This window comes from Oncorhynchus gorbuscha, linkage group LG02, assembly GCF_021184085.1.
Source record: "Oncorhynchus gorbuscha isolate QuinsamMale2020 ecotype Even-year linkage group LG02, OgorEven_v1.0, whole genome shotgun sequence".
Lineage (NCBI taxonomy): Eukaryota > Metazoa > Chordata > Actinopteri > Salmoniformes > Salmonidae > Oncorhynchus > Oncorhynchus gorbuscha.
This window is the reverse complement of record NC_060174.1, coordinates 23,453,868-23,481,146: the sequence shown is the minus strand read 5'-3', so window position 1 is coordinate 23,481,146 and position 27,279 is coordinate 23,453,868. Positions and strand designations below refer to the sequence as shown.

Sequence of the window (27,279 nt, the reverse complement as noted above, 5' to 3'; positions counted from 1 at the left end):
AAAATCAAAAAATATATCAGTTTTGTTTATTAGAATATCTCATATTCTAAGCACAGCTATGAATGCTGAAATGGTTTTTGGGCCAGAAATGTCTGTTTATGAGCCAGGAGGCTGTCAGTGTAATGCATCACAACAGACAGAATCTGAGTGCGTGCAAAGGTTTCTGGAGGAAGCAGCATAAAGTCCTTACATGGTACTCGTCTTGTGTCCTGAAGTTTGGAGACGGAGGATGGGGGACATGAAAGGAAGAGCGTGGCCAAGGGGAAAAACATACCAAGTTGAAGAGGACTGCTCAGTGCTCATGTCACACAGTGCAGTGCCACTCGACGAGACAAAAGTCATGGATGTGATATGGATCAGTGCTTTGAGGTTTTGATGTGATTTATCACAGAGTGATGGTTATCGTTTAAACCCTCATGTCTGATGCAGGAGTGCTGGGCTACCTCAGTGACCTCACAAACACAGCTGGTCTGGTCCGCTAGCTCTGTGTGAGAGCACTGCCAATAACAATCTCCCGTATGATGATCTTATGTCTCTCGCACACAAACATCCATGACTGATGTGTGTTCATTAAACACACATGCTAGCAACTGGAATCTGTCTCTACTAACAAATCTATGTGAATACAATCTAATAAATCAACTGATGGAAGTAGTATTTGAAAGCACATAGACTCTCCGAAGATCTGTCTAGGACATTTTTTAAAATGTGGTTCTCTTTTCCTTGTGGAATTTTGGAGAAGCAATGCATTCCAAATGGAAGTTCCACTGGGACTTGGTGTTTTGTGCGCTTGTCCAGTCACCCATAAGAACTTAATACCACATCCCGTGGACAGCTCCACTCCATCACTGTGCCTCACACATGGTGTCTCTGGGTATTCTGGAGGGTTTCGAGAGAGTGTCTGTGGGAAGGTGGAGAGTGAAGAGAACATGTCTATGTTGGCTACAGTGTAAACCCCTTAACAGGACCCATGGCACAAAGGGGTGAATTTGAAGTTTGACAGGAGAAACCCATAACCTACAATAAGACAATTATACAGAGAGGAGGTGACGAGTCCTTGTTTGTGTCTGTGATGAAGTGTGTTGAGTAGAGATTGTTTGTCAGAGAGAGAGAGAGAGAGAGAGAGACAGAGAGAGAAAGAGAGAGAGTGAGAGAGCGAGAGACAGAGAGAGAGTGAGAGAGCGAGAGACGAGAGAGACAGAGAGCGAGAGAGAGAGCGAGAGAGACAGAGAGAGTGAGAGACAGAGAGAGACAGAGAGAGAGTGAGACAGAGAGAGAGTGAGAGAGCGAGAGACAGAGAGAGAGACAGAGAGAGAGACGAGGGAGAGAGAGAGAGAGCGAGAGAGAGAGACAGAGAGAGCGAGAGAAAGAGAGACAGAGAGAGAGACAGAGACAGAGAGAGAGAGACAGAGAGAGAGACAGAGAGAGTGAGAGACAGAGAGAGACAGAGAGAGAGTGAGACAGAGAGAGAGTGAGAGAGCGAGAGACAGAGAGAGACAGAGAGAGACAGAGAGAGAGAGAGAGAGAGAGAGAGAGAGAGAGAGAGAGAGAGCGAGGAGAGAGAGAGAGAGCGAGAGAGGGAGAGAGACAGAGAGAACGAGGGAGAGAGACAGAGAGAAGAAGAATAATACAGGGTAAGTGAGATAAAAAGAGAGGGATATAGACAGAGAGCAAGCTAGATAGTGGTCTATACTTACATCTTGCCACTCTCCAGCTGCCCAGGTGTGATGGAGACACTCAGTAACCTGGCAGGGCTGGGCAGTGGCCAGACGGTTGTGGGAACCACACAGCTCCTCTCTCACCCTCCCTGTACCCTTCAGTCTGCAGTACACATCTCTGTTCTGGACCCCTACTCCACAGGTGGCAGAGCACTACAAACACACACATTAGATTGACTGACACACAAGCTAGTCTGTTCACGATCAGGTTGTTGTCATTGCATTGCCAGCACATATATCCTTATCTGTCTGTCAGCTTGCTACTCTAGCAACCAAGTCTCAAATTCACACAAAAACATACATTTTCCCATCATGTCCCCTTTCGCTCTCTCTGACCTGGACTAAGCATCAATGTTTTGTAACATAGATTACATACTTGTTTTTGTCTGCTGGGTCTGCATCACAGGCTACGATGCCTCTACACAATGTACTTGAACAATGCAGACAGAGACATATGTTTACCTCTGAGCCTACGGATGTTGTGTCTGTGTGAGCCGTATTGTCAGTTTATCCACAGGTCTATCACCTGGCCCATCTCTTTGATGTCATTGAGAATCCTACCTACATGCTAAGGAAGCTCTCCAGCACTAATAGAACTCCAGGATTTCATTAGAAAAAGGTTTCCCGGACAAAGATGAAGTGTTATCCTGGACTAAGAACCATGTACAATGGAGACCCTCCATTCAAAGTGCTTTTCAGTCCAGGGCTAGGATTAATCTAGGTCCGGAGACCAACCCCCAGGGTTCTAGAAGAAAGCTGTATAACTACTCACTAGACAACCACAATATCTTTAGAAACTGTAAGTTCCCAATTCATGTACAGTATACTGTATCATGTTGTATTAGAACTGTGTGTAGGCCTACATCATCATCTCTAGGGTGTGCCGTTTAAGTGACATTTTTACTCCTTAACCTTTTGGAAGGAGAACAAAAGGCATAAAGAGAAATCAGACCTCAGATGAAGGTTTCATCAAAAGAACGAGGCCTCATTTAAAGGCTGTTTTAATATCCCAAAGTGGGATGTAATAGAGCCTCCTATTACGATTTTAACAACTGTTACGGCTTAAGAAATTTGATTCTAATCTCTTTCCAAAATACTTTTGGTTTTCATTGCCGAGGATTACACTTGTCATAGTTAAGCACACTATTTGATGTTGGAGTTGAGTTCTCCAGAAACTGCTGCTCTCTACCCATCTACAGCATGTCGTTTTTGTTCACGAAAATATATTCATTTTTGTTAGAATTCAATTAGAATTGAAATAGAATTTGAGAAGAGCCTAGTAGTAGAACCTGTGATTCTAATTGTATGGGTTTTAAAGGAGAGAGGAGAGTGCAGCCGACCCACAGACATGCTTTTGCACAGTGGTTGATCACAGAGAGGCAGAAAATGCAGCTGTCACAGACCAATCAGTGAGCTTGCTGCCACTCCACTCCTGAGCATGGGCCGCTCCACACCAAGAGCTCCACAGGCGGTCCTTACCCTTTGCTTACGGACCCGCACACCCCCCTCCTCTCTCGTACCCCTTCACCAGACCCCATTCAGAGGCGACTGAGGGGATTGAGTGGCTAGCTGCTGAAAAGCCCAAACGCTGGGTGCTGAGGTTTCCAAAGTTGTCACAGGCATGAATGTTAAGATATAAAACATGTCTTTATGCTCTAGTTGTGGATTTCATGGTTTCTGGTGGTATGTGAAGGGAGATGATTGCTTCCAGACACCAGGGAGGGAGAGTGAGGCCCACAAAGGCTGGGAAGTGGCAGTGGTCTAATGGAGGAAGACCGCGATGGACTTCCAATGGGGATTTCACAACCACACTTTGGGCGTGAGGAGCATGCAGGATACGAGGAGCTCTCTTTGCTCTCCATGTTGTGTCCAACAGTAACATTACTTAAATACTGTACATCTTCAGGGGGCCTGATAGAGTGACAGAATTACGGCATTACCTCCCAAAATTATTTTCTTCGGGCATTGTCATGGTTGTGTATTTTTCCACCCAAGCAGACACAGGGACGGCTCTCAAGGAACTACACTGGACTTTGTGCAAACTGAAAACCGCATAACCTGAGGCTGCATTTATTGTAGCTGGGGCCTTTAATAAAGGAAATCTGAGGAAAACGCTATTGAAGTTCTATCAACACATCTCCTATGCTACTCGCACATCGAGCCCTCTTGACCACTGATTGCTACTCTCCGATGGGAACGCAGTAGACAGGGTGAAAAGCTTCAAGTTCCTTAGCTTGCACATCAATGACAAACTGAAATGGTCCATTCAAACAGACACGGTGGTGAAGAACAAGCCACAATTCCTCTTCAACCTCAGGAGGCTGAAGAAATTTGTCTTGGCTCCTAAGACCCGCACAAACTTCTGCCTGGTATGACAATTGCAATGTCCACAACTGCAAGGCTCTCCCGGGGGGTGGTGCAGCCAGCCCAACGCAGCACCGGGGGCACACTGCCCGCCTGTCAGGACATCTACAGCACCTGGTGTCACAGGAAGGCCTGTTCACCCCGCTACCATCCTAGAAGGCGGAGACAGTAAAGGCGCATCAAGGCTGGGACCGAGAGACTGATAAACAGCTTCTATCTCCAGGCCATCAGACTGTTAAACAGTCACCACTTACGGACAGACAACTACTCCTTCCTCTGCTCTGGACAACCTGTCAGAACATGACAAAGCTCCCTCCACCTCCATCTCCTTTACTCTCTGGTGGCCTTGTGATACATTTGGGCTCATGGATTTCCTGTCTCCTAGCACTGCTAAAGGACTAAATCAAATCAAACTTTAACTGCACTTTAAATAAAGTTTGATTTGATTTAGTCATTTTCTTTCATTTAGATTTTTGGTTGAAATGGAGATGTAAATCCAACATATTCATTATTAACTTGAAGACTAAATTTGACATCAACCAAAGCGTGAAACACTAGGCGTATATATGTATTGTCTATGTTTAGTTGAACCCTGGTTTGAATTGAAACAATAGCTGACGATGACTTCGGCAATGTTATATAGGCCTAAATAGTATCATTTATGAAATAGGATTTATAGAGAGAGTATGGCTACATTTCATTTGCTCTGTAAAACCTACCCTTTTTCATGACTTTGATAGCTACAGTGAATCTATTTAGTTAAGAGAGCTCTCAATAATCATTGTCACAATAGCGCACTGGCAGTAGTCAGTGACAAATATCAAAGCTGGGCTGGACTTCATTAAATGGGATGGGAGACCAAATGGATCGCTGTAGATAGATCAGCTCTCCAGTAGGAGGTGCTGCCAGGTCTATTGTTTTTTTCTGATAGTGGATATAACGTTGAAGATCTGACGTTATTTAAAGGTACAAATTCAACATATTTTATACAAGGTTTGTCTGTTGAAATTGTGTTACCATGATGATATTATTCTGTGGTTGAAATTTGACTCTCAAAACAAAAGTTTACATTGACAACTTTTTGCAAATCCAATGTATTTTTCATATAGATTCCACGTTACAAACAGTTGACAAATTACATTGAAACATTGATTCAACAAGTTTGTGCCCAGTGGGATCTGTCTGTAGAAAGTAGGTACCTTCTTGCATTTGTGATTTATTAGACGTGTCAGTTGCATGTTAAAACCTTTGTCCAGCATGCTGCATTGGTGCAGGAAAATGCACTGGGCAACTAGCCACTGCTGTTTTGAAAAGAGTGCAAGAAATGTAAAGGAACTAGCATGATAACTAGTCAAGCCCAGGAGAGAGAGTGAATGCACAGCACAAGCTTCATTGAATTCCCATAACATTTCCTCTCACAAGTATACAAGTATGGTGCATTGCATAAACAGTTATGTAAATGTAGCCTGTGGTGTTTAACTCACATCGGAAGGACGTTTGGTACAAGAGTATATCAACTGCTCAGTGATTGGACAGGAGCTCAGTGTGTATAGTACTTTATATGTTCTACTATCTGGGGACACTGGGAAGCCCTTGACTGTGTTTGCGTTGGCGTCCCAGCTGCTAGAGGTGACTGTTAGCATTAGAGAGGGGCGGGTGGTGTGGTCCCTCCAAGGGGCCTGGGGGTATTTGGAGAGTGTGTGGGGACGGGGTGGTGAATCACACATACCTTGCTCCACCTGTTGGCCTTCCAGCTGGGGCATCCCTGGGCTCGGCAGGCCTTCTGTGTCCGGGGACGTGACAGATGACTGCAGTGCTCTTCCTCTATTTGGGTTTGGTTTTGGCAAACACAGGTTATCTCCCGCTGCTTGGTCCCCCGGCCACAGCTCACAGAACACTAGAGAGACAGAAGAGGGGGATAAAACAAAATGGAGACAGTGAGTGCAGAGATTCTAGTGAATGCCTTTTCCAACAACACTTTTTGAAACCATGCTTATACCCACTGCTCAAGTTCTGCGAAAGTACGACATGTCAATCAGTTTAGAACTTTATATGAATGAAGAGAGACAAAGTACTTAACCATCCAATGTGCTGTTTTGTGTTGCACATTGAGAGCCTGCTTGTAATGATTTGATGGTTAATGGTTTCAATGGTCACGGTGAGCCCACTACTTAGCTTACTCCTGAGGAGGTTCCCTCTCTACCACATGAAAGTAGTGAGCCAAATTAAATAGTCTAAAAGAGTATAAACACCACAAGAATCAATGAAAATGTACTAGAAAAGACATGATAAAATGTTTAAAAGTATCCAACACGGTGCTTTGCTCAATATAGTGTCTTCAGTGTATGAGTTGAGATGAACACACATGATATGTTATTGCATCTCATGGCCAAGTGAACAAGCTATAAACCACTTTTGGATAAACTAATCATGACATGGATCTCTGTAAAGCATCCAGTGAACACCCAGGTTTGAATGCACTCCCCTGTTTAACGTGTAAAACCTGTACATGGCACAAACTAGAGAGAGACAGACACACACAAGCCCAGGAGAGAGAGACAGACACACACAAGCCCAGGAGAGAGAGAACTCACAAGCCCAGGAGAGAGAGAACTCACAAGCCCAGGAGAGAGAGAACTCACAAGCCCAGGAGAGAGAGACAGACACACACAAGCCCAGGAGAGAGAGACAGACACACACAAGCACAGGAGAGAGAGAACTCACAAGCCCAGGAGAGAGAGAACTCACAAGCCCAGGAGAGAGAGACACACACAAGCCCAGGAGAGAGAGACACACACAAGCCCAGGAGAGAGAGACACACACAAGCCCAGGAGAGAGAGAGACAGACACTCACAAAGCCCAGGAGAGAGAGAATTCACAAAGCCCAGGAGAGAGAGAATTCACAAGCCCAGGAGAGAGAGAACTCACAAGCCCAGGAGAGAGAGAACTCACAAAGCTAAAAGACCTGGATGCATACATATGGCTAGACAGTCATATGGTTTCAATAAGCTGTACAATGCTTCAGGAAAGCTACAGAGAAAACAAGAACACAACAAATAAAAAGCAGAGAGATCCTGATGAGTCTTCAGAAAGCCCTATCCCTGAGACGAAGGTCGGTCAATGGACAAAAATATTCTAGACTCTTCCGTCTTTATGAGTACAAACAGCAGTTAGAGAACCAGCTATTTCTGCTGTACTCTCAGTGAGCGAGTGAGCCCCATTACACAAAGCCACTCTAAAATGGGGTATTGGAATAAAGTACAACAAGACGTGGAGAACTCTTGTTTTGTCTTAGCATATTTTCCAGCCCAGATAATAAACATAATATTGTATTGTCCCTTAATTATGATCTCAGAATGTTGCATAACATCAAAATGGTAAACTTGTGGTGGCCATAGATAGTACACTCTATTGGACTTACTGTGCTGTGATGGAATTATTTAAGGAAGATTTATTTTAGACATACTGTATTGAATTCTAACAAAAGCTGGTCCCTTTTTAGGTTTGGACAACAGGAGCTGTGGGCATAGGATGTGAAGAATGACTTATTTTTCCACTAATGGAGGAGAAGCATTCAAGCACTCAGAGAGACACGTTTGTGCAACACTTGGTGAGTTCACTCTGCTAGAGTACCCATTTGAACCATTTAAACAGAGAGGCACCTCCTGCTATCTTCTCCTCCTTACTGTGGTGAGGGCAGTGCTTGAGTTGGCACTGTACACAGATACAGTATATTATACACATTGTAATTACAAAGGCATTTTAAACACAGGGCTCAGCCCAGCTGACAAGGAGACATCAAAGCTGCCCTGCGTTGACTGACTGATCCTAAACATGGCAGTTTCTTATACCCGCTGCACGCTCACTCAAAAATGATAACACTGCTCCCTCCACTTCAGACAGGAACGGAGACAGGCAGACATGTACAGTAGGGGCGATAGAGGGGGTGTTAGCCCCTCCTTACTGCTGTCATTGAAGAAGAAAAAAGAGGAAAATAAAAAAGAGCAGGAGGAAGAAAGGAAACCACAGCCATACAGGCAGTTCTACAGGCAGTGCTACTCAGCTGAACTGTATCTGCTGCCTGTTTAACAGTGGGGAGAAGACATTATTAGGCGGCGTGCTCCTCCCTCTCCACAGCAAGGCAGCCTTATCTGTCAGCCATTAGTTAATCAAGGCTGGTAACGTAGAAGTAGAGCAGAAAACAGGCACAGCGCGTGGGGTCAAAGAACAACCTCTGAGAGCTGAGCTGAGCAGGAGGAGGGCAAGGACCTGGGAACCGACCAACCCCTACACTCTAAACTCTACTACCAGGCTAGGCTGCTGCCTCACTCTACTCAACACTGGATCAGGTAAGTGAACTCCTCTTACTACGCTTCAACTGCTCAATTGGCTTTCCCATGAATAGCTGCTGGTCTGCTAACTAACATACTGAGGGCAAAAGATAGTGATTTTCATTTGGAGAATTTAGTAAATGAGTAAATAAATATGACTAATGAAGGGTTACAAGGCTGGTAATGCATGTTACTACAGTAAATACTACAGTGTGGGGATCTCTAACATAATATAAATGGGGGGGAAAGACTCAAGGTCACATTCACAGAAAATGTATATGGGGATTACAAACACTTAGCCACTTAAATGTATCCATTTAGTGGACTGTAAGTCACACTGGATAAAAGTATCTTCTAAGTTGCATATACATGTATTATTACTATTAAAACTTTGTTGAAAAATAAAAAAATATACAAGCCGCATGAAAAATTACTCTCTCGAGACAGATGTGCTCTCCCAAGTTGTAACAGCAATTCATTTCACATGAACAGGTGGGTTAATTCTAGTATCAGCCAGTGAATTTCATCGAGAAATAATATGGATTACTTTAGAAGACGGAATGAAATCATTGCCTGAAAGCCACCCCAGTAACACGGTTTTGTTTAACAACGTTTTTCAATCAGAACGGGAGATGTATTACATTACACAGACAAAGATAAGCCATGTTTGGCCGGTTACTGCATTGTGCTAACAGCTAAGCAGCTTGTGCCTTTTCTTCTTCTTTCCACTGCATTCCTGCTTTGCTAGTGTTTCAGGGTTCTGGAACAGTTCACTTCATTTATTGCCAAACCAAATCCAGCTAATCCATGTTTATTCTCTGTGCTATTAAGACCATACTATACAACAGCTTGTTACACTTGTAGGTATATAGACATGGAGCTGGCTTTTTTTTATTTCAATGATCGCAAAGATTGATACTTAAATGGACTTTGGTAGACTATACTGAAATGTGAGATGCATCAAGAATATTGACAGGTTATGTCTTTTTTCTATTTCCACGCTATTCATAAGAGCGTGTCTTTGTCTAGGCATGGCAGGCTGCAATTGTATGATGACATCCGCCCATTCCATCACAGAGGACAGGTAAGCTAGTGGACACATGGAAGCGTTTAAGCAAAGAGAGGCCGCGTTATTTGGTAACTTTTGAGACCATGGAATTACCTGTAGTTCAGCCACAGCATATGCAATTTGAAGAGAAAAAACACAGAAATCCCTATAGAACAACTCACTTTCAATTGATAGTTCACTTGGAATGTTTGTCAGATGTTTTCAAACCTTAAAAGGCACTGTCTAATTTCTTTAGTACCGACGTTTCTGGAGCAAGAACAAAATCACGATTGTGTGAAGGTTGTCCAGAATATTACACTCTGTACTAGCAAACCGATACTCAAATACTATGTATAGAAATTGTCAACAGCTTCAAAAAAAGATGATCGAAGTCATATTGAAGATAATCTAGGTTTATGATCCTCCTAACAACTCATCATTTTCCAAGGACCAAGTGATATTAGTGAACAAGATACACTGATAGATTGCATTACAGCTTATTCCTCTGATGTTGTTCCACCTTTATAATAATAATAATAATATATGCCATTTAGCAGACGCTTTTATCAATGAGGGGAAAAAAATGTAAGAAGATGTTTGCAGAGCTCAGAGAGTGAGGGAGGCTAAGACATATGGCCAGAGAGCTATCACAGGATGCTTTTTCTGTTCAAGGTCCTGTTTTGCAAGGAAGTTTCAAAGACAGAAGTCAAAACAACACATGCTGTCGACGTGGGAAAAGCTGGTAAGAGCAGAACATCGTGGGGCGGAGGAATGTCAGAGTCATAGATCGTTCATCCTCAAGGCCAAAATAGCCACACAGGCCTGATCATCTCCATGCATAGGAAGAAACATTACGCAACACCTCATACTAGCACTAATACAGTCCAGTCTAACCCTGGCCAACGTGGTCCAAATCTGGCAAAAGAGATATCATTAGACAATTACTACACGAGTAAGTAGGCTTTATTGACTGAAATGAATTGGTATTAACTCGCAAATAGAATTTCTTCACAAAAGATTTGGCACAAACCAATGTCATAAGTACATTTAGATACCGAAGGTAAAAAATAGGGACATTTCTTATTGGCGTCACCATGGAGTTTATTGTAAGGGTTATGATGATTGAAAAGGATATTGCAAAGTCTAAATAATTATTGGTCTGTGTTAACAAAGTTGACAAAATGTTCACTACAAGAGCTTAAGGCTGCTTGTGATGGAAAATGAAAGGAGTCGACTAAACTCAACTTTGTAGTTGGTGCCAAACTGTGCCTCTGCCATGGCTAGAAACTCAAATAAACAATCCTAAAAGGGCATATTAAGTTTCCCCAACACTATTCTCTTTTTCACTCAACTGAGCAACCATAAGTCAACACCACTCAGAAAAGATGAACTGAGCAACCATAAGTCAACACCACTCAGAAAAGATGAACTAAGCAACCATAAGTCAACACCACTCAGAAAAGATGAACTAAGCAACCATAAGTCAACACCACTCAGAAAAGATGAACTGAGCAACCATAAGTCAACTTTCGGGAATGACAAAAACAACCAGTTTTTCTACCTGTCCAAACATTCAGCTGGAACCAAGATCCATTTCCATGTCCCACTCCAGAAAAACTCCATTGGTGCTTCATTGAGTACAATGCTGTTGTCTCATAAAGCTATGCCAGACCAGGAAAGTGAACCTGATTTCGGACAGCAGAACTAAAAAGACGGAACAATGCATGAGATTCTAAAATGACCTTTGGCCCAGGATTTCCAAGAGCTTCCAAGAGTCCCTATTCCTGGCAAATTCCTTCCATCCAAATCCCATCTTCTTCTTACTCAACACCACTTCACTGTTAAGCTGTCAAGACCCAAACTCTAGTGTCATTTATCCTAGTGGCGAGTTCACAAACAAAGCCAAAGACATGGTGTTCTTTTAAAATAAATAAATACAATAAAATGTTATTTGTCACATGCTTCGTAAACAACAAGTGTAGACTAACAGTGAAATGCTTACCTACGGGCCCTTCCCATCAACGCAGAGAAAAATGATAGAAAAAAATGATAACACAAGGAATAAATACACAACGAGTAACAATAACTTGGCTATATATATGGGGTACAGTTAATGTTTTGTCTTTCGGCATTGTTCATCCTGGGTTCCAATAACAGAATTGCATCGCAAGACACCAACGACCTTGACCTTGGCCTTGTGTTCCAACCAAAAAGCTACAGTACAGATATCGGACAAAAGGCAAAGTTTTCCTCTGTGAAAGAGACACAATAAAATGTTGCCCAAAATATTGTATGTTGGGACGATCACATTGTTGTTAGATTGTTTGTAATTTAGAGGTGGTTGATCGTCAACACCTGCCTGTGTGTGTCTCATTAACACATTCCTCCAAGCTGAAACCTCTGTTTATACACCTCTGTCTTTTTATGGGGCCGTTATGGGGGTGAAATTGTTGTGTTTTGCTGGTGTGTTTCACAAGCCTGATATGCTATCTACCTTTGATTTCACCCCCACTATAGCACTCTGTGAAGATGTGCAACAATGTACAATCTGCAGCTGGGCTCAGTGGACTTCAAAAATGGTGTTAAGCCTTGAGAATAACTGTGTCCTTAACAGTAGAAGGAAAACAAGTTAGGTAATAGCATTGACTACAAAGTCAAAGGCAACTATAATTCCTTGGCTTCTAGAACATCAGATATAAAATTTGCCCACCAATGACTGCCTCACATAGCCACACTATATATTTTCAGATCCTAGACGGGTGTCAAACATACAGCCCGTGGGCCGGTTCCCTGGGTGGTTTGAGTATATACTATATTTTTTAATAGGACTATATCATTATTCTGAGTGGCGCAGCGGTTTAAGGCCCTGCATTGCAGTGCTAGAGGCGTCACTACAGACCCAGGTTCGATCTGTGATCCGGAGTCCCTTAGGGCATTGCACAATTGGCCCAGTGTCGTCCGGGTTTGGCCGGGGTAGGCCGTCATTGTAAATACGAATTTGTTCTTAACTGACTTGCCTGGTTAAATATATATATTGTTTTTTACATTTTATACTTTAAAATGACTAAAAGCAAATCCAAACTGTGTAGAAATGATACAGCTTCTTGACTGTGTCCAGCTCGCTAATAATCACCCAAATGAAAACAAGACAGTCAGGGAGCATAGAAAATTCAAAAATCAATGGATAGATTACAATTTTAAAAAATTGATGGCGAGGAAATATAACCAATATCCAGTGCGGCCCTCCAGACCTCATTGACAAAATGAATTTGTGCTTGGAATTTACTCTGGCGAATCTGACGCTGGAGGATGATATAAGAGGACTAAACATTGCGTGATGTAAACGGCGGTGTCGTTTAATCACAAAAGGATGGGAGGGAGACGTTGGGGCTGAATATGTAACATCGATGAGTACTGTAGGCTCATACATTGACTTGCTGGAATGTCTTCACCATCTGTGAACCAGCGGCCATAAAGCTCTGAGAGACAGATGCACAAGTAGAAACAGACCTGCCAGCCAGGTAGCTAATGTGAAACGTGCAGTACAGGACCCACATCAGTAAAGGTAGAGCCTGGAAGTCTTCATATAAAGAGTAATACACTGACATCTATTGCACTGCTAACTGACGCCACACAAGAAAGCAGCGGTGTAGGGTGTCTTAGTAAGATGTGAGGTTAAAACATAATAAGCTCTACTTTCTAGGGAGATATCGTATTTTCAGTGGGTTACCACGTTCTTCTAGGGCAACCTCAAACACTTTCCCACTGAACCAAGTTTGGGGAGAAAAAAAATGTAGACAAATATGTTTGTACAGTCCGACTACCAAGGTACATCAACATGACAGCCACCAACAGGCCCCAACATGAATAATCTCCAGTAGAGACGAGGTGAGAGGAACATGCATTGAAGTCCCATTTCAGAGAGGATTCACCCCATAAGCTTTAGAGATCTTTCTCTCAGATGCGTTGCAATGCCAGTTGAGGACCTGTTCCCGATCATTGGACGAGCCAGGGAAAGCCTAGTTTAAACGCTTCCAGATCTCTACTTATTTTATCCCCCTGCATCCGTCCCCAGCTGTAGCGCCAGCGAAACAAAAAATCTGCCTAAACTAGTCTCTCAATCTTTTCCCCACTCTCTCTCCACTTGCTCTGCTCTGTATCCAGTTTCTTTGTGGTCGCGAGTCAACTCCTGCCATTTTATGTCATCACCCTCCGTCACTGAGACTGCATTAGTGGCTATGTCTAAACGAGGCTTTAATGTACAGGACTAGGCCACATAGAGCCAAATATATATCAAACTTTGAAGTTTGACATCAACCGTGCTTGATCGCAGATGTCTATATAGGCAGGAGGGTTCACTGGTTTAGATGAAAGACCCTCCATCGCTGACACTTCATATTTATCTTCCATATGTACTATATACATATCTTGTATAGTTCTCTCTCAGCCAAACGTTAAGACATGTGTGTGTTTTGTTGGGCAAGCTGGGATAAAAACAAATCAATCTTTGTATACAAGCCGTGTCTTTTCTCTGTCATTTGTTTCTATTGAGGCATGGCAGCATTATTTCATTGCTCTCTAAATTGCAAGAAATAAATCTTGGACACATCAATGTTGATGGAGAGCATACTAATATTACAGTTGTTGTTTAATCAAATCCTGGGACAAAAACAAATGACTTTGATTTAAAACAGACAGGAAATGTAATAATGAAAAAAATGAGACTTATTTTGAGATATGTTTTGTCTGTCCTCCATGTTTTCCAACTGTTTGGCCTTTCGATACAGACTTTGTTGCTGCTGTCAAAGCTATACTTCTGTCCAAAGATGTTGATGCCTCAGATAACATCTCGAAGCAGAATCTGGTTTGGTGCCTCCAAAGCCTTAACCCTCCGAACATGCCAAATCCTACAAGTATACTGACCAATACAACTCATCAATTGCATAATTTGGTTTGGCTTAATGAATAAACCACCACTAACAGGGACCAAATGTAACATTAGCATCCTGCTCTGGTTTCCAACCTATGACAAGAACCATGCTTGAAGAACTGAGACTGAGGGAATCTCCAGGTCTCTAAGTCCTAGCTAGTCCAGTTGATCAGTGCTACACCGGCATATGGGCTGGATCAGAAAACACAAGCTCAACGATGTTACTACCATCTGACCCCAGGGTGACCGGTTTAGGGAATTTGTCTCAGGCCAAAGTCAAATATGTTTATGTTGTTGTCATTTCAAACAAATATGTTTATGTTGTTGTCATTTTAACAAATGTCTTTCGTTCAGGGTCACGTCAACAAAGATCGCTCTCATTGGGACTCCCCCACTAACTGCAGGAAATTGTGTTTATAAGCAACAAATAGGCATAAATGACTCAAATGTTGGAGTGTTCATTTCATCACATTATTGTTGGTTAGTGCTGCTTCATCCCAAAAAGGGTTGCAGCTGTTTTTAAAGCAATCAACATAACTTTACCATTGTTGCTATATCTATTTTGTGTGGAACTACTACTGCTCCCAAACTGTGTTTGAATAACAAAATCTGTGCAATAAATTTCAATTATTTTCTGTCTTTGGTGAGTTATTCTCTTTGGAATCAGTTAATACTTACATTGCTTGATTGTTCTACTGGACAAACCCTGACTGAAGAATGTCACAAGATACCCTAATCATCTCACCAGGTAAGTCCATGACCAGGTAAGTCCAAGATTCAACCCATATAACTGCTACTTGAGAAAGCAAATCACTTTATGAAACATGCCAACATACAGTACAATGCATTAGGAAAGTATTCAGACCCCTTGACGTTTTGCACATTTTGTTACATTACAGCCTTATTCTAAAATCATTAAAAAAATCTTCATCAATCTACACAAAATACCCCATAATGACAAAGCGAAAACAGGTTTTTAGAAATTTTAGCAAATTTATTAAAGAAACAGAAATACCTTATTTACATAAGTATTCACTGACTAGGTATCCTCCTTTCCTTTCCTTTCCTTTCCTTTCCTTTCCTTTTCTTTCCTTTCCTTTCCTTTCCTTTCCTTTCCTTTCCTATTCAGACCCTTTGCTATGAGACTCGAAATTGAGCTCACGTGCATTTGTTTACATTGATCATCTTTGAGATGTTTCTACAACTTGATTGGAGTCCACCTGTGTTAAATTCAATTCATTGGACATGATTTGGGAAAAGCACACACCTGTCTATATAAGGTCCCACAGCAAAAACCAAGCCATGAAGTTGAAGGAATTGTCGGTAGAGCTCCGAGACAGGATTGTTTTGAGGCACAGATCTGGGGAAGAGTACCAAAACATTTCTGCATCATTGAAGGTCCCCAAGAACACAGTGGCTTCCATCATTCTTAAATGGAATACGCTTGGAACCACCAAGACTTTTCCTAGAGCTGGACACCCGGCCAAACTGAGCAACCAGGGGAGAAGGGCCTTGGTCAGGGAGGTGGCCAAGAAAACGATGGTCACTCTGACAGAGCTCCAGAGTTCCTCTGTGGAGATGGGAGAACCTTCCAGAAGGACAACCATCTCTGCAGCACTCCACCAATCAGGCCTTTATGGTAGAGTGGCCAGACGGAAGCCACTCCTTAGTAAAAGTCACATGACAGCCTGCTTGTAGTTTGCCAAAAGTCACCTAAAGGACTCTCAGACCATGAGAAACAAGATTGTCTGGTCTGATGAAACCAAGATTGAACACTTTGGCCAAGCGTAATTTATGTCGGAAACCTGGCACCATCCCTACAGTGAATCAGGGGATGTTTTTCAGCGGCAGGGACTGGGAGACTAGTCAGGATCGAGGGAAAGATGAATGGAGCAAAGTAAAGAGAGATCCTTGATGAAAACCTGCTCCAGAGCACTCAGGACCTCAGACTGGGGCGAAGGTTCACCTTCCAACAGAACAACAACCCTAAGCACACAGCCAAACGCAGGAGTGGCTTCAGGACAAGTCTCTGAATGTCCTTGAGTGGCCCACCCAGAGCTTGAACCAGACTTGAACCTGATCGAACATCTCCGGAGAGACTTGAAAATAGCTGTGCAGCGACGCTCCCCATCCAACCTGACAGAGCTTGAGAGGATCTGCAGAGAAGAATGGGAGAAACTCCCCAAATACAGGTGTGCCAAGCTTGTTGCTTCTGAGTAAAGGGTCTGAAGACTTATTTAAATGTTATATTTCAGTTTTTATTTTTGGTATTGCCTCTGCTTATTTTACTTGTCCTGTTGAAATGATCGCCTCTATTTGAAAGCATGATATAATATAACAGAAAAGAGGCAAAAATGAATTCATCAACAGTATTGCATGAACATCATTTTTTAAATGTATTTATTTGGGACCTCTTAAAATATAACAAACTTGCCAACATTGATTCATTTCCAATTATTCTTGTAATAAAACACAATACTCTGTTGGTTTACAGCCAAAGGCATTACGGAGATCACCCTATTGCTACAATTGTAAACAGATATATGTGCCAGCCTGTGCCAAAATTGGAGTATGTTTTCTCTTGAGTGTTTGCAAAATGAAATGATTAAAAAAACATCATAACAATATGAAGAAAGCCTGCAGTCTGTTTTACATTCTATTTTGTGTGGTTTTAATTTATGCTGTTTATGCTATTCTAAAAAACTCAGATAGCTGGCTTTAGATTAGCTGGATAGAGACATGAGGAGGAACTGCAAAGGTATATATTTTTCTGTATCAACAAATATTTTAGTTATCATATATTGTGTAACAAATGCTATAGGGATATAATTAAACCGAAACAGTTATCTTGAAGTTTGTGTCTGAAGTTTGTTTGACCTGTGTACAACTTTTGGGCGACGGTTCAGCATTTAGGATGTGGGCCTTTATATCTCAATAACTTTTGCTCAGTGTAGTATATATTTTAGACAGTATTTGGTATAAACCCCAAAAAATACAGAGCACATATGATGCTATTTCCTGTACTGTGATGAGCATAAAAGTAAATGCTTAACAATATGACTTTGAAGTTATGGGGCAAATGTCATTGCCAAAGAATACAACACTTTCCAAGTATTACAGCATGATGCCACATTGAAAAACAACACACATTTCACAACCTTTGTTTCTTTAATATGTTTTACAGTGGGAAAAGATATTTCAACATGTTTATGTATTTTTGAATGTGAACTAAATAAATAGAAAAATATTAACAAACATTTGAACAAAAAAACTAAGCAATGCACTGAGCACCTTGGTTAAAAAAGTTGGAGACACGAAGAGCGACTGGGCTGGCGAGGCTAAGGAGGAGTCTTGGATGAAGTGAATGTCTTGGGACAGACAGAGACAAAGGGATGTGGAGGAGGAAGAAGACAAGAGAGAGAGAGAGGGCCCAGAGTGGACCTCACAGGAGAGCTTACGGTCAACACAAACAAAGAGACATTTTGGTAACACTTCACCTGAACTATGTGTCAGGTAGACTGCACCTTGATGTCTCACATGTCATGACACTTTGGGAAACCATGTTTCACGTACTAGTGTTTTTCATGCTGTCGAAGGGTATAATATAATATATATGTTGACTGGCTGGCTATCCATCAAGCAAGTAGTTAGTAATGAAATGTTTTGTAATGTATGGAGCAGTTATGGGATGGCAGGTCAGGTTGATGACAGCATTACGAAGGTTATGACAGATAGTTCAACCCAAGTGTTACATGTATCGAAATGGAAACAAATACAACATTAAAGCTGCAACAATGAATAAACTATTGTAAACAAATAAATAGCTTTTATATGAAAAAATCCTTCAGAAATGTAGAAACTCGCCCAAGAAAAAAGTGAAACAGCAACAAATGACTACAGTATCATAAAAGAGAGGTATTTGTGTGCTTCAGATTAGCGGATGCCAATTCAGTTGGTTTTATCTTCTGAGCAGACTTTCAGATGAAAAGCACATTGGAAGTAAATCTACTGTGAAATGGTAGAGCTTTAAAAACTGGATTGCATAGTTTGACATTTGTACACCATATTAGACGGATTTATCTTGATATACGGCATGTAACATAAGCTTTACAAATACATCAGGTATGACCTGTGAATAAGTTCAATAATACAACTTTATAGTGCCTCTTGTACTTAGCAGATTGACTGTTATGTCAATATGTTAAGAGCACCTACAGCCAATTTATCAGAGGCAAAGACAAAAGGGCTCTAATTCGCTGACTTCTGAAAAAATGGCAGACTGGTGTTTCTATAGAAACCCCAATGTAAACATCATTTTGATGTAAACTTCTCCTGTACTAATAGTGCAGTTTTACAGTAGAGACAAAGGACAAATATTGAAATCACTTGTGCCACTATGACCAACTAACACACTAACGACAAGACAGAAAAATTATAACATATGTACTGGTGAGGGTGAGAGTATATTGTGAGGTTGAATGTTTTGCCGAACAGTGATCCCTGTACAATGTTCAGTTCTGTGATACCAGAAGTGTAGAAGGCCTGGCCTTTGTAGCTTCTACTGTACAGGACTTTCTGCGCCCAATATTTTCCTTGCATAGGCATTATAGCTTTTTTCCTACAGTAACTGTATGTGTCTAAGCATTTCAAATTGAACCCTAAAATACAGTGTTATATCTAGACTATCTATAGTATTCTATAGATACTGTTTTTTAAAATTATTTTGTACTTATAATTCATTGTCAGTTACTTAAAACTTTAGAAGCAGACCTTGTTACATGAGGGGATGGTTGAACTGTGAAAAGATCTAGAATATAACATTCTAAGAGGGATGGCACCATTTTGAAAACTACATTTAACGTTTCATTTATGAGTCTTAAAAAATATATTTTCATAATTTTAAAAATAGTAAAACTGTCGTTTTGAAAGTACGTTGCTCTTTACAAACTGACATTATTCATGAGACGCAAGAGATCCAACCAAAAGCACCAGTAAAATATTAAATATCATATTCAGTTATGAAACCTAGCCACTAAAAATATCATACTAAACCTAGCCACTAAAAATCATACTGTACAAAGATACAAAGATACATACACAAAATACAGTAACAGTAATTTGTTGCTGTTTGATAAAGGTAACTCTTATACACAAATGTACACTTGTGTACTTACGGTTACAGGGTGAGACAGAAATCAGAAAAAACGTTTACTTCACGCTTCACATATGAAATAAATATATTTCGAGTTACTCACTCGCCTCTACAAATATATGGCATTGTTGGACAACATTGTCCTTCTAATTTATAGTTTTCATTTGGAGCCTAAGTTCCAAATGGGAACCATGTGTTTCTGACAATTCCCAATGTGGAGCAGCATTCTGTGTGTGCTCTTTTCCCCTTGTTTCTAATCAGCACCATGCCACTCCATGGCCCAGTGTGGGTGGGCTGGGGCTATCCTAACCTAGCGCTGACACTAGTGCTCCATTGACGCTCCTACAGATAGGCTAAAACAGTTAGCTAGCCGCTAGCCTCTAGCTGCTAGTGGATGGGCCAGAAGTACACTCCCAGTAATTTAAGCACACCCCCATGTCTACTCACGGCTCATGGTGACACGCCCCAGTGAAGGAGGAAGTTAAGGAGGAGGAGAAGTTATAGGAAGAGGAAGTACTATCGTACCGGCTTCCATGGTCGGCGGTGCCAGGATGTGCTGCCCGGGCACAGGTGCAGGCTGCACTGCTCCATGTCAGGAGGCTTATCCAGGACGTCACAGTTGTGGTCGTTGAGTCTCTGTCCATTGGGCCGCTGGCACACCACCTGGCGCGTCCTCCTTCCTCCGCCACACGTCTGGGTGCACTGAGAGTGGAAAAGAGAAGAGGGCGTCAACTTAGTATTTTGCAAGACGTTTGAGTTAAAGGCAGGCTGCTTGGTACAGTATCTCAATAGTTCTTCTTTCAGTGCGGGAGTAGATGAACAAGAGGTGCAGAAGAAAGGAAGCCACTTTAGACTATACAGACACGCCTGGTGCCCAAATTGATGACTTATGTCGCACAACGAGAGTCGAGTGGAGACGAACGGATTCGGTTCAGGCAGGCGTCTCAACTCGTCTCTCAGATGCGCGACCTACGTCATCAATTTGGGCACCAGGCGTGTCTGTATAGCCTCTCCCTCACCTCTCCCCAGATGCCGTAGTTCCACAGAGGGCAGGGTCCCGAGTCGCAGCTCTTGGACTCTGCAGGTTTGACCCTCTGGTCACAGTGGCTGGTGCTGCGACCCTCTGCATCCTGACACACTACCACCCTCCTCTGGAAGCCCCCTGCACACGTACTGGAGCACTATGGAGGGGCACAGAGTGTGTTACAGAGGGAAACACACACACAACTCTGTACACAGCCTGTACACTACCTTATCAGCTGCAATCTAGTCATATCCTTACTATCTGTCTGAGTGAATACAGTGAGAGATCACTTTGTGAGGAACAGCAGATATGCAGTCAGACAATTAGGTGAGGGAGAGAGCAGTGCATGGAGATGGTATCATAGTCCTAGAAGTTTTTCTTGACCACGTGGAACATCATGACCCCCCCGAACCCCCGGCCATATTGCCTACAACTGGGGTCACTCAGGTGAGTGTACAATCTCTGGTCCCATGGTTCTGTACATACTCCTCCCCAGGGTCCCGTCCTCCACTGGTTGTCTGCCGAGGGGATGTTCCAACTGCCATGGCCTGGGTGGCTGGCGGGGTTGTGGGGGCTGTAGGGCTGGTCATTGGGCCTCTGTCGGTACTCGGAGGGGCAGGGGGTGGCCGTACACTCGTGCTCTGTGCTGGGCCTCTCGTCCTGGTCGCAGAATGACTCATCCACCCGATGGTGGTAGTTACGGCATTCCACCTGCCTGGTGACCCGGCCCACACCACACGTCACTGAACACTGGGGAAACAATAGACACAAGGTCATATCACTGAACACTGGGGAAACAATAGACACAAGGTCATATCACTGAACACTGGGGAAACAATAGACACAAGGTCATATCACTGAACACTGGGGAAACAATAGACACAAGGCCATATCACTGAACACTGGGGAAACAATAGACACAAGGCCATATCACTGAACACTGGGGAAACAATAGACACAAGGCCATATCACTGAACACTGGGGAAACAATAGACACAAGGCCATATCACTGAACACTGGGGAAACAATAGACACAAGGCCATATCACTGAACACTGGGGAAACAATAGACAAAAGGTCATATCACTGAACACCGGGGAAACAATAGACACAAGGCCATATCACTGAACACTGGGGAAACAATAGACACAAGGCCATATCACTGAACACTGGGGAAACAATAGACACAAGGTCATATCACTGAACACTGGGGAAACAATAGACACAAGGTCATATCACTGAACACTGGGGAAACAATAGACACAAGGTCAGATCACTGAACACTGGGGAAACAATAGACACAAGGTCATATCACTGAACACTGGGGAAACAATAGACACAAGGTCATATCACTGAACACTGGGGAAACAATAGACACAAGGTCATATCACTGAACACTGGGGAAACAATAGACACAAGGTCATATCACTGAACACTGGGGAAACAATAGACACAAGGTCATATCACTGAACACTGGGGAAACAATAGACACAAGGTCAGATCACTGAACACTGGAGAAACTATAGACACAAGGTCAGATCACTGAACACTGGGGAAACAATAGACACAAGGTCATATCACTGAACACTGGGGAAACAATAGACACAAGGTCATATCACTGAACACTGGGGAAACAATAGACACAAGGTCATATCACTGAACACTGGGGAAACAATAGACACAAGGCCATATCACTGAACACTGGGGAAACAATAGACACAAGGCCATATCACTGAACACTGGGGAAACAATAGACACAAGGCCATATCACTGAACACTGGGGAAACAATAGACACAAGGCCATATCACTGAACACTGGGGAAACAATAGACACAAGGCCATATCACTGAACACTGGGGAAACAATAGACAAAAGGTCATATCACTGAACACCGGGGAAACAATAGACACAAGGCCATATCACTGAACACTGGGGAAACAATAGACACAAGGCCATATCACTGAACACTGGGGAAACAATAGACACAAGGTCATATCACTGAACACTGGGGAAACAATAGACACAAGGTCATATCACTGAACACTGGGGAAACAATAGACACAAGGTCAGATCACTGAACACTGGGGAAACAATAGACACAAGGTCATATCACTGAACACTGGGGAAACAATAGACACAAGGTCATATCACTGAACACTGGGGAAACAATAGACACAAGGTCATATCACTGAACACTGGGGAAACAATAGACACAAGGTCATATCACTGAACACTGGGGAAACAATAGACACAAGGTCATATCACTGAACACTGGGGAAACAATAGACACAAGGTCAGATCACTGAACACTGGAGAAACTATAGACACAAGGTCAGATCACTGAACACTGGGGAAACAATAGACACAAGGTCAGATCACTGAACACTGGGGAAACAATAGATACAAGTTCAGATCACTGAACACTGGGGAATCAATAGACACAAGGTCATATCACTGAACACTGGGGAAACAATAGATACAATAGACACAAGGTCAGATCACTGAACACTGGGGAAACAATAGACACAAGGTCAGATCACTGAACACTGGGGAAACAATAGACACAAGGTCATATCACTGAACACTGGGGAAACAATAGACACAAGGTCATATCACTGAACACTGGGGAAACAATAGACACAAGGTCAGATCACTGAACACTGGGGAAACAATAGACACAAGGTCAGATCACTGAACACTGGGGAAACAATAGACACAAGGTCAGATCACTGAACACTGGGGAAACAATAGACACAAGGTCATATCACTGAACACTGGGGAAACAATAGACACAAGGTCAGATCACTGAACACTGGGGAAACAATAGACACAAGGTCAGATCACTGAACACTGGGGAAACAATAGACACAAGGTCATATCACTGAACACTGGGGAAACAATAGACACAAGGTCAGATCACTGAACACTGGGGAAACAATAGACACAAGGTCAGATCACTGAACACTGGGGAAACAATAGACACAAGGTCAGATCACTGAACACTGGGCAGAGAGCATAGCAAAGAAACTTTAATAAGTCATGCATTATTTTAGTAGTAAAGACATAATAGCTACTCATACATATTTATACTTATAAAAGTAATGGGGTTTAAAAAATGACAACAACTGTAACTTACAGGAGACCACTCCCGGGAGCTCCACTGGCCACACGAGCTGAAGCAGGCTGAAGATTCTGGGGGCCGGGGCAGATGGGCACAGTAGGACTCGTCTGCCACTCCACCCTGGGCGTCCCGACAGCTGACATAGCGGGCACGCTTCCCCTTCCCACAGGAGACAGAGCACTGAGACAGACACACAGAGGAACCCACAAACATTCAAGATTAGAGTTACAATGTGTCACACTTACACACTTTACATGAACTCTTACTGGCTGATGTGTTTCATTGAAGATGTGTGCATAACAAGTCTATTTTCAATGAACTGATAAAGGTTACATTTTAAGCCACCAGCTCAGACACTCTGTGACAAATGCATTCAAATGCATCATTTGTACTCTCTGTCTCTATATGTTCTAACCAGACTCTTCCATGAGGTTTTCACCTGGTGATATTCTAGCTGCACCTGGGCAAACTCAACAGGAGGACAGAGTCAACTTTACCAAGGGGTGAATACCTACTGAGATCTAAAGACACCATCTGAAATACACATGTAAATATCACAATCATATCAATTACACCAAATTGCCCATGACTTTACACGAGAGGATGGCAGTATCGCTCCTGAGTGGAATGTATGTGTGTTTTTTCAGAGGGACCACACTTGCACTAGCCTCCTCTTTTGACATGCAAGCTCACAGCCTCTCTGACAGACATACAGACAAACTGAGATTCATGTTTGAAACCAAAGCCTCATGTTTAGACAGAGATCTGTTTTTTCATTTGCACTGGGCAACAATGCAAAACACCAGGGTGAGGGAGTGTGTGTGTGTGAGGCTGAGCAGTGCTGCATTCTACAGACCAGTGAATCAGACATGTACAGTCAGAGGGGTAGTAATGGCGAGGCAGAGAGAGCTACTGTACGTGAGTGTTCATAAACCTATTAGTGCGTGTGTGCGGTTGCAGTGCTCACTGTGGTCCAGGAGCCATATCTCCACTGTGTGAGGAGCTGACCAGAGGTGTCAGGGCGGACGGTGCTGTGTTGAGGAGAGGCCCAGGGACACGGTGCCATCTCACAGTCCTGGCTGTCCCTGGGTCTGGATGCTGCGTTACACTTCCTGTCATCTACCGTGTCCCCATACAACCCTGACACACACCTCACAGCCCGCATCTGGTAACCATGGCCACACGTCACTGCACACTGCAACAACACACACACAGGAGAGACACACACAGGGTCAGATGATGGCCTGAGGCTCCAAAAGGATTGACAGTAAAACCTTGGCAGATCAGTGTTCTACTTCAAGGAAGGATGCAATTTTAACTCAGCTCACATAGTCTAGCCCAGCCAAGCGCAGTCTAACTTAATGTAGTTGAACCCTACTAATTCCCAGACACCCACCCTCTCCCCCAGATGCTAACGGAGCGGCAGGTAGCCTGGTGGGGCGGCAGGTAGCCTAGTGGGGCGGCAGGTAGCCTGGTGGGGAGGCAGGTAGCCTGGTGGGGAGGCAGGTAGCCTGGTGGGGCGGCAGGTAGCCTGGTGGGGCGGCAGGTAGCCAGGTGGGGAGGCAGGTAGCCCGGTGGGGAGGCAGGTAGCCCGGTGGGGAGGCAGGTAGCCCGGTGGGGAGGCAGGTAGCCCGGTGGGGAGGCAGGTAGCCCGGTGGGGCGGCAGGTAGCCCGGTGGGGAGGCAGGTAGCCCGGTGGGGCGGCAGGTAGCCCGGTGGGGCGGCAGGTAGCCAGGTGGGGAGGCAGGTAGCCCGGTGGGGAGGCAGGTAGCCCGGTGGGGAGGCAGGTAGCCCGGTGGGGAGGCAGGTAGCCCGGTGGGGCGGCAGGTAGCCCGGTGGGGAGGCAGGTAGCCCGGTGGGGAGGCAGGTAGCCCGGTGGGGCGGCAGGTAGCCCGGTGGGGCGGCAGGTAGCCCGGGGGGGCGGCAGGTAGCCCGGTGGGGCGGCAGGTAACCCAGTGGGGCGGCAGGTAGCCCAGTGGGGCGGCAGGTAGCCCAGTGGGGCGGCAGGTAACCCAGTGGGGCGGCAGGTAACCCAGTGGGGCGGCAGGTAGCCCAGTGGGGTGGCAGGTAGCCTAGTGGGGTGGCAGGTAGCCTAGTGGGGTGGCAGGTAGCCTGGTGGGGTGGAAGGTAGCCTGGTGGGGTGGCAAGTAGCGTAGTGGGGCGGCAGGTAGCCTGGTGGGGCGGCAGGTAGCCTAGTGGGACGGCAGGTACTCTAGTGGTTCAGAGCATAGGGCCTGTAACTGAAAGGTTGCTGGTACAAATCCTGAGCTGACTAGGTGAAACATCTGTTGATGTGCCCTTGAGCAAGGCACTTCAACCCTAATTTCTCCTTTACATCGTTCTGGATAAGAACATCTGCTAAATTAATGTATGTGTCTTTATTATGGATCCCCACGGCAGCAGCTACTCAGTCTGGGGTCCGGAAAAATTAAGGCAGTTATAAAAAATATAATCCATTCACAACAGATTTTACAACACATTAAGTGGTGTGCCCTCAGGCCTCAACTCTACTACCACATATCTACAACACCAAATACATGTGTACGTGTGTGTATAGTGCGTATGTTATCGTGTGTTTGTATGCATGTGTCTGTGCCTATGTTTGTGTTGCTTCACAGTCCCGCTGTTCAATAAGGTGTATGTGTATCCGTTTTTTAAATCTAATTTTACTGCTTGCATGAGTTACTTGATGTGTAATAGAGTCCATGTAGTCATGGCTCTATTTAGTACTGTGTGCCTCCCATAGTCTGTTCTGTACTGTGAAGTGTCAGGATTTGGCCAGGGTTGTTCCGGTTTTTGGTCACTAGATGCCCCCATTGTGCCTTTTGACCTTTTGTTTTCCCTTGATCCCCATTATTATTTGCACCTGTGCCTCGTTTCCCCTGATTGTATTTAAACCCTTTGTTTTACTCAGTTCTTTGCTCTGTGTTTGTATGTTAGCACCCAGCCCTAGTACTCTGAGAACTCTTGGTGATCCCGGTGGACTCTCTTGTGGAATTCTGTTTTTTGTTCTTGTTTGTTTGTTTTTGAGTATCTTTTGAGGCTTCTTGTGCTTTACCTTCCACCTTGTGGATTTACCTTTTTGTCTTGGAGGATTACCTTTTGTTCTTGTGGAACTCCTTTTGAGGTTGTGGAGTTACATGTTTTCCTGAAGAACTTCACTTTTTACTTCATTAAATACACCGTCTCAAGTACTGCTGTGTCTGCCTCATCTTCTGGGTTCTGCTGACTATTCGTGGCTCAGTTGGTTTAGTGACTGTTTCTCACTCCTGAGACCCGGGTTCATAACCGGGTCCTGACAGTGAAGTGACCTCTTGTGGCATGTCTTGAGGGGTATGCATGTGTGCCAGTCGTTCAAACACACAGCTCGGTGCATTCAACATGTCAATGCATCAATCTCTCCTCCAAGTCAATCTCTCCTCCATTTTGAGCCAGGAGAGATTGACGTGCATATTATTAATATTAGCTCTCTGTGTACATTCAAGGGCCAGCCGTGCTGCCCTGTTCTGAGCCAATTGTAATGTACACACATTTGATGGAGGAAGTGCTGCACGATTTGGGCAGTAGATTGTGATTACACAGGAATGAACAGC

The 27,279-nt window shown here is 43.7% G+C and overlaps 1 protein-coding gene and 1 long non-coding RNA gene across 2 annotated transcripts in view; one reads left to right on the top strand and one right to left on the bottom strand.

Annotated features, from left to right (window-relative positions):
* LOC123989726 (A disintegrin and metalloproteinase with thrombospondin motifs 20-like) overlaps positions 1 to 27,279 on the bottom strand; it is a 152,411-nt gene that overhangs the window by 20,442 nt on the left and 104,690 nt on the right. The window contains 7 exon segments of the mRNA XM_046290742.1: positions 1,698 to 1,871; positions 5,812 to 5,979; positions 20,069 to 20,245; positions 20,563 to 20,724; positions 21,054 to 21,317; positions 23,703 to 23,867; positions 24,655 to 24,882. Of these exon segments, the coding sequence (XP_046146698.1) occupies positions 1,698 to 1,871; positions 5,812 to 5,979; positions 20,069 to 20,245; positions 20,563 to 20,724; positions 21,054 to 21,317; positions 23,703 to 23,867; positions 24,655 to 24,882 (1,338 nt within the window).
* On the top strand, positions 8,020 to 10,804 carry LOC123999383. The gene is made up of 3 exons (XR_006832446.1): positions 8,020 to 8,431; positions 9,426 to 9,497; positions 10,134 to 10,804. It is a non-coding gene; the product is annotated as an uncharacterized LOC123999383 (long non-coding RNA).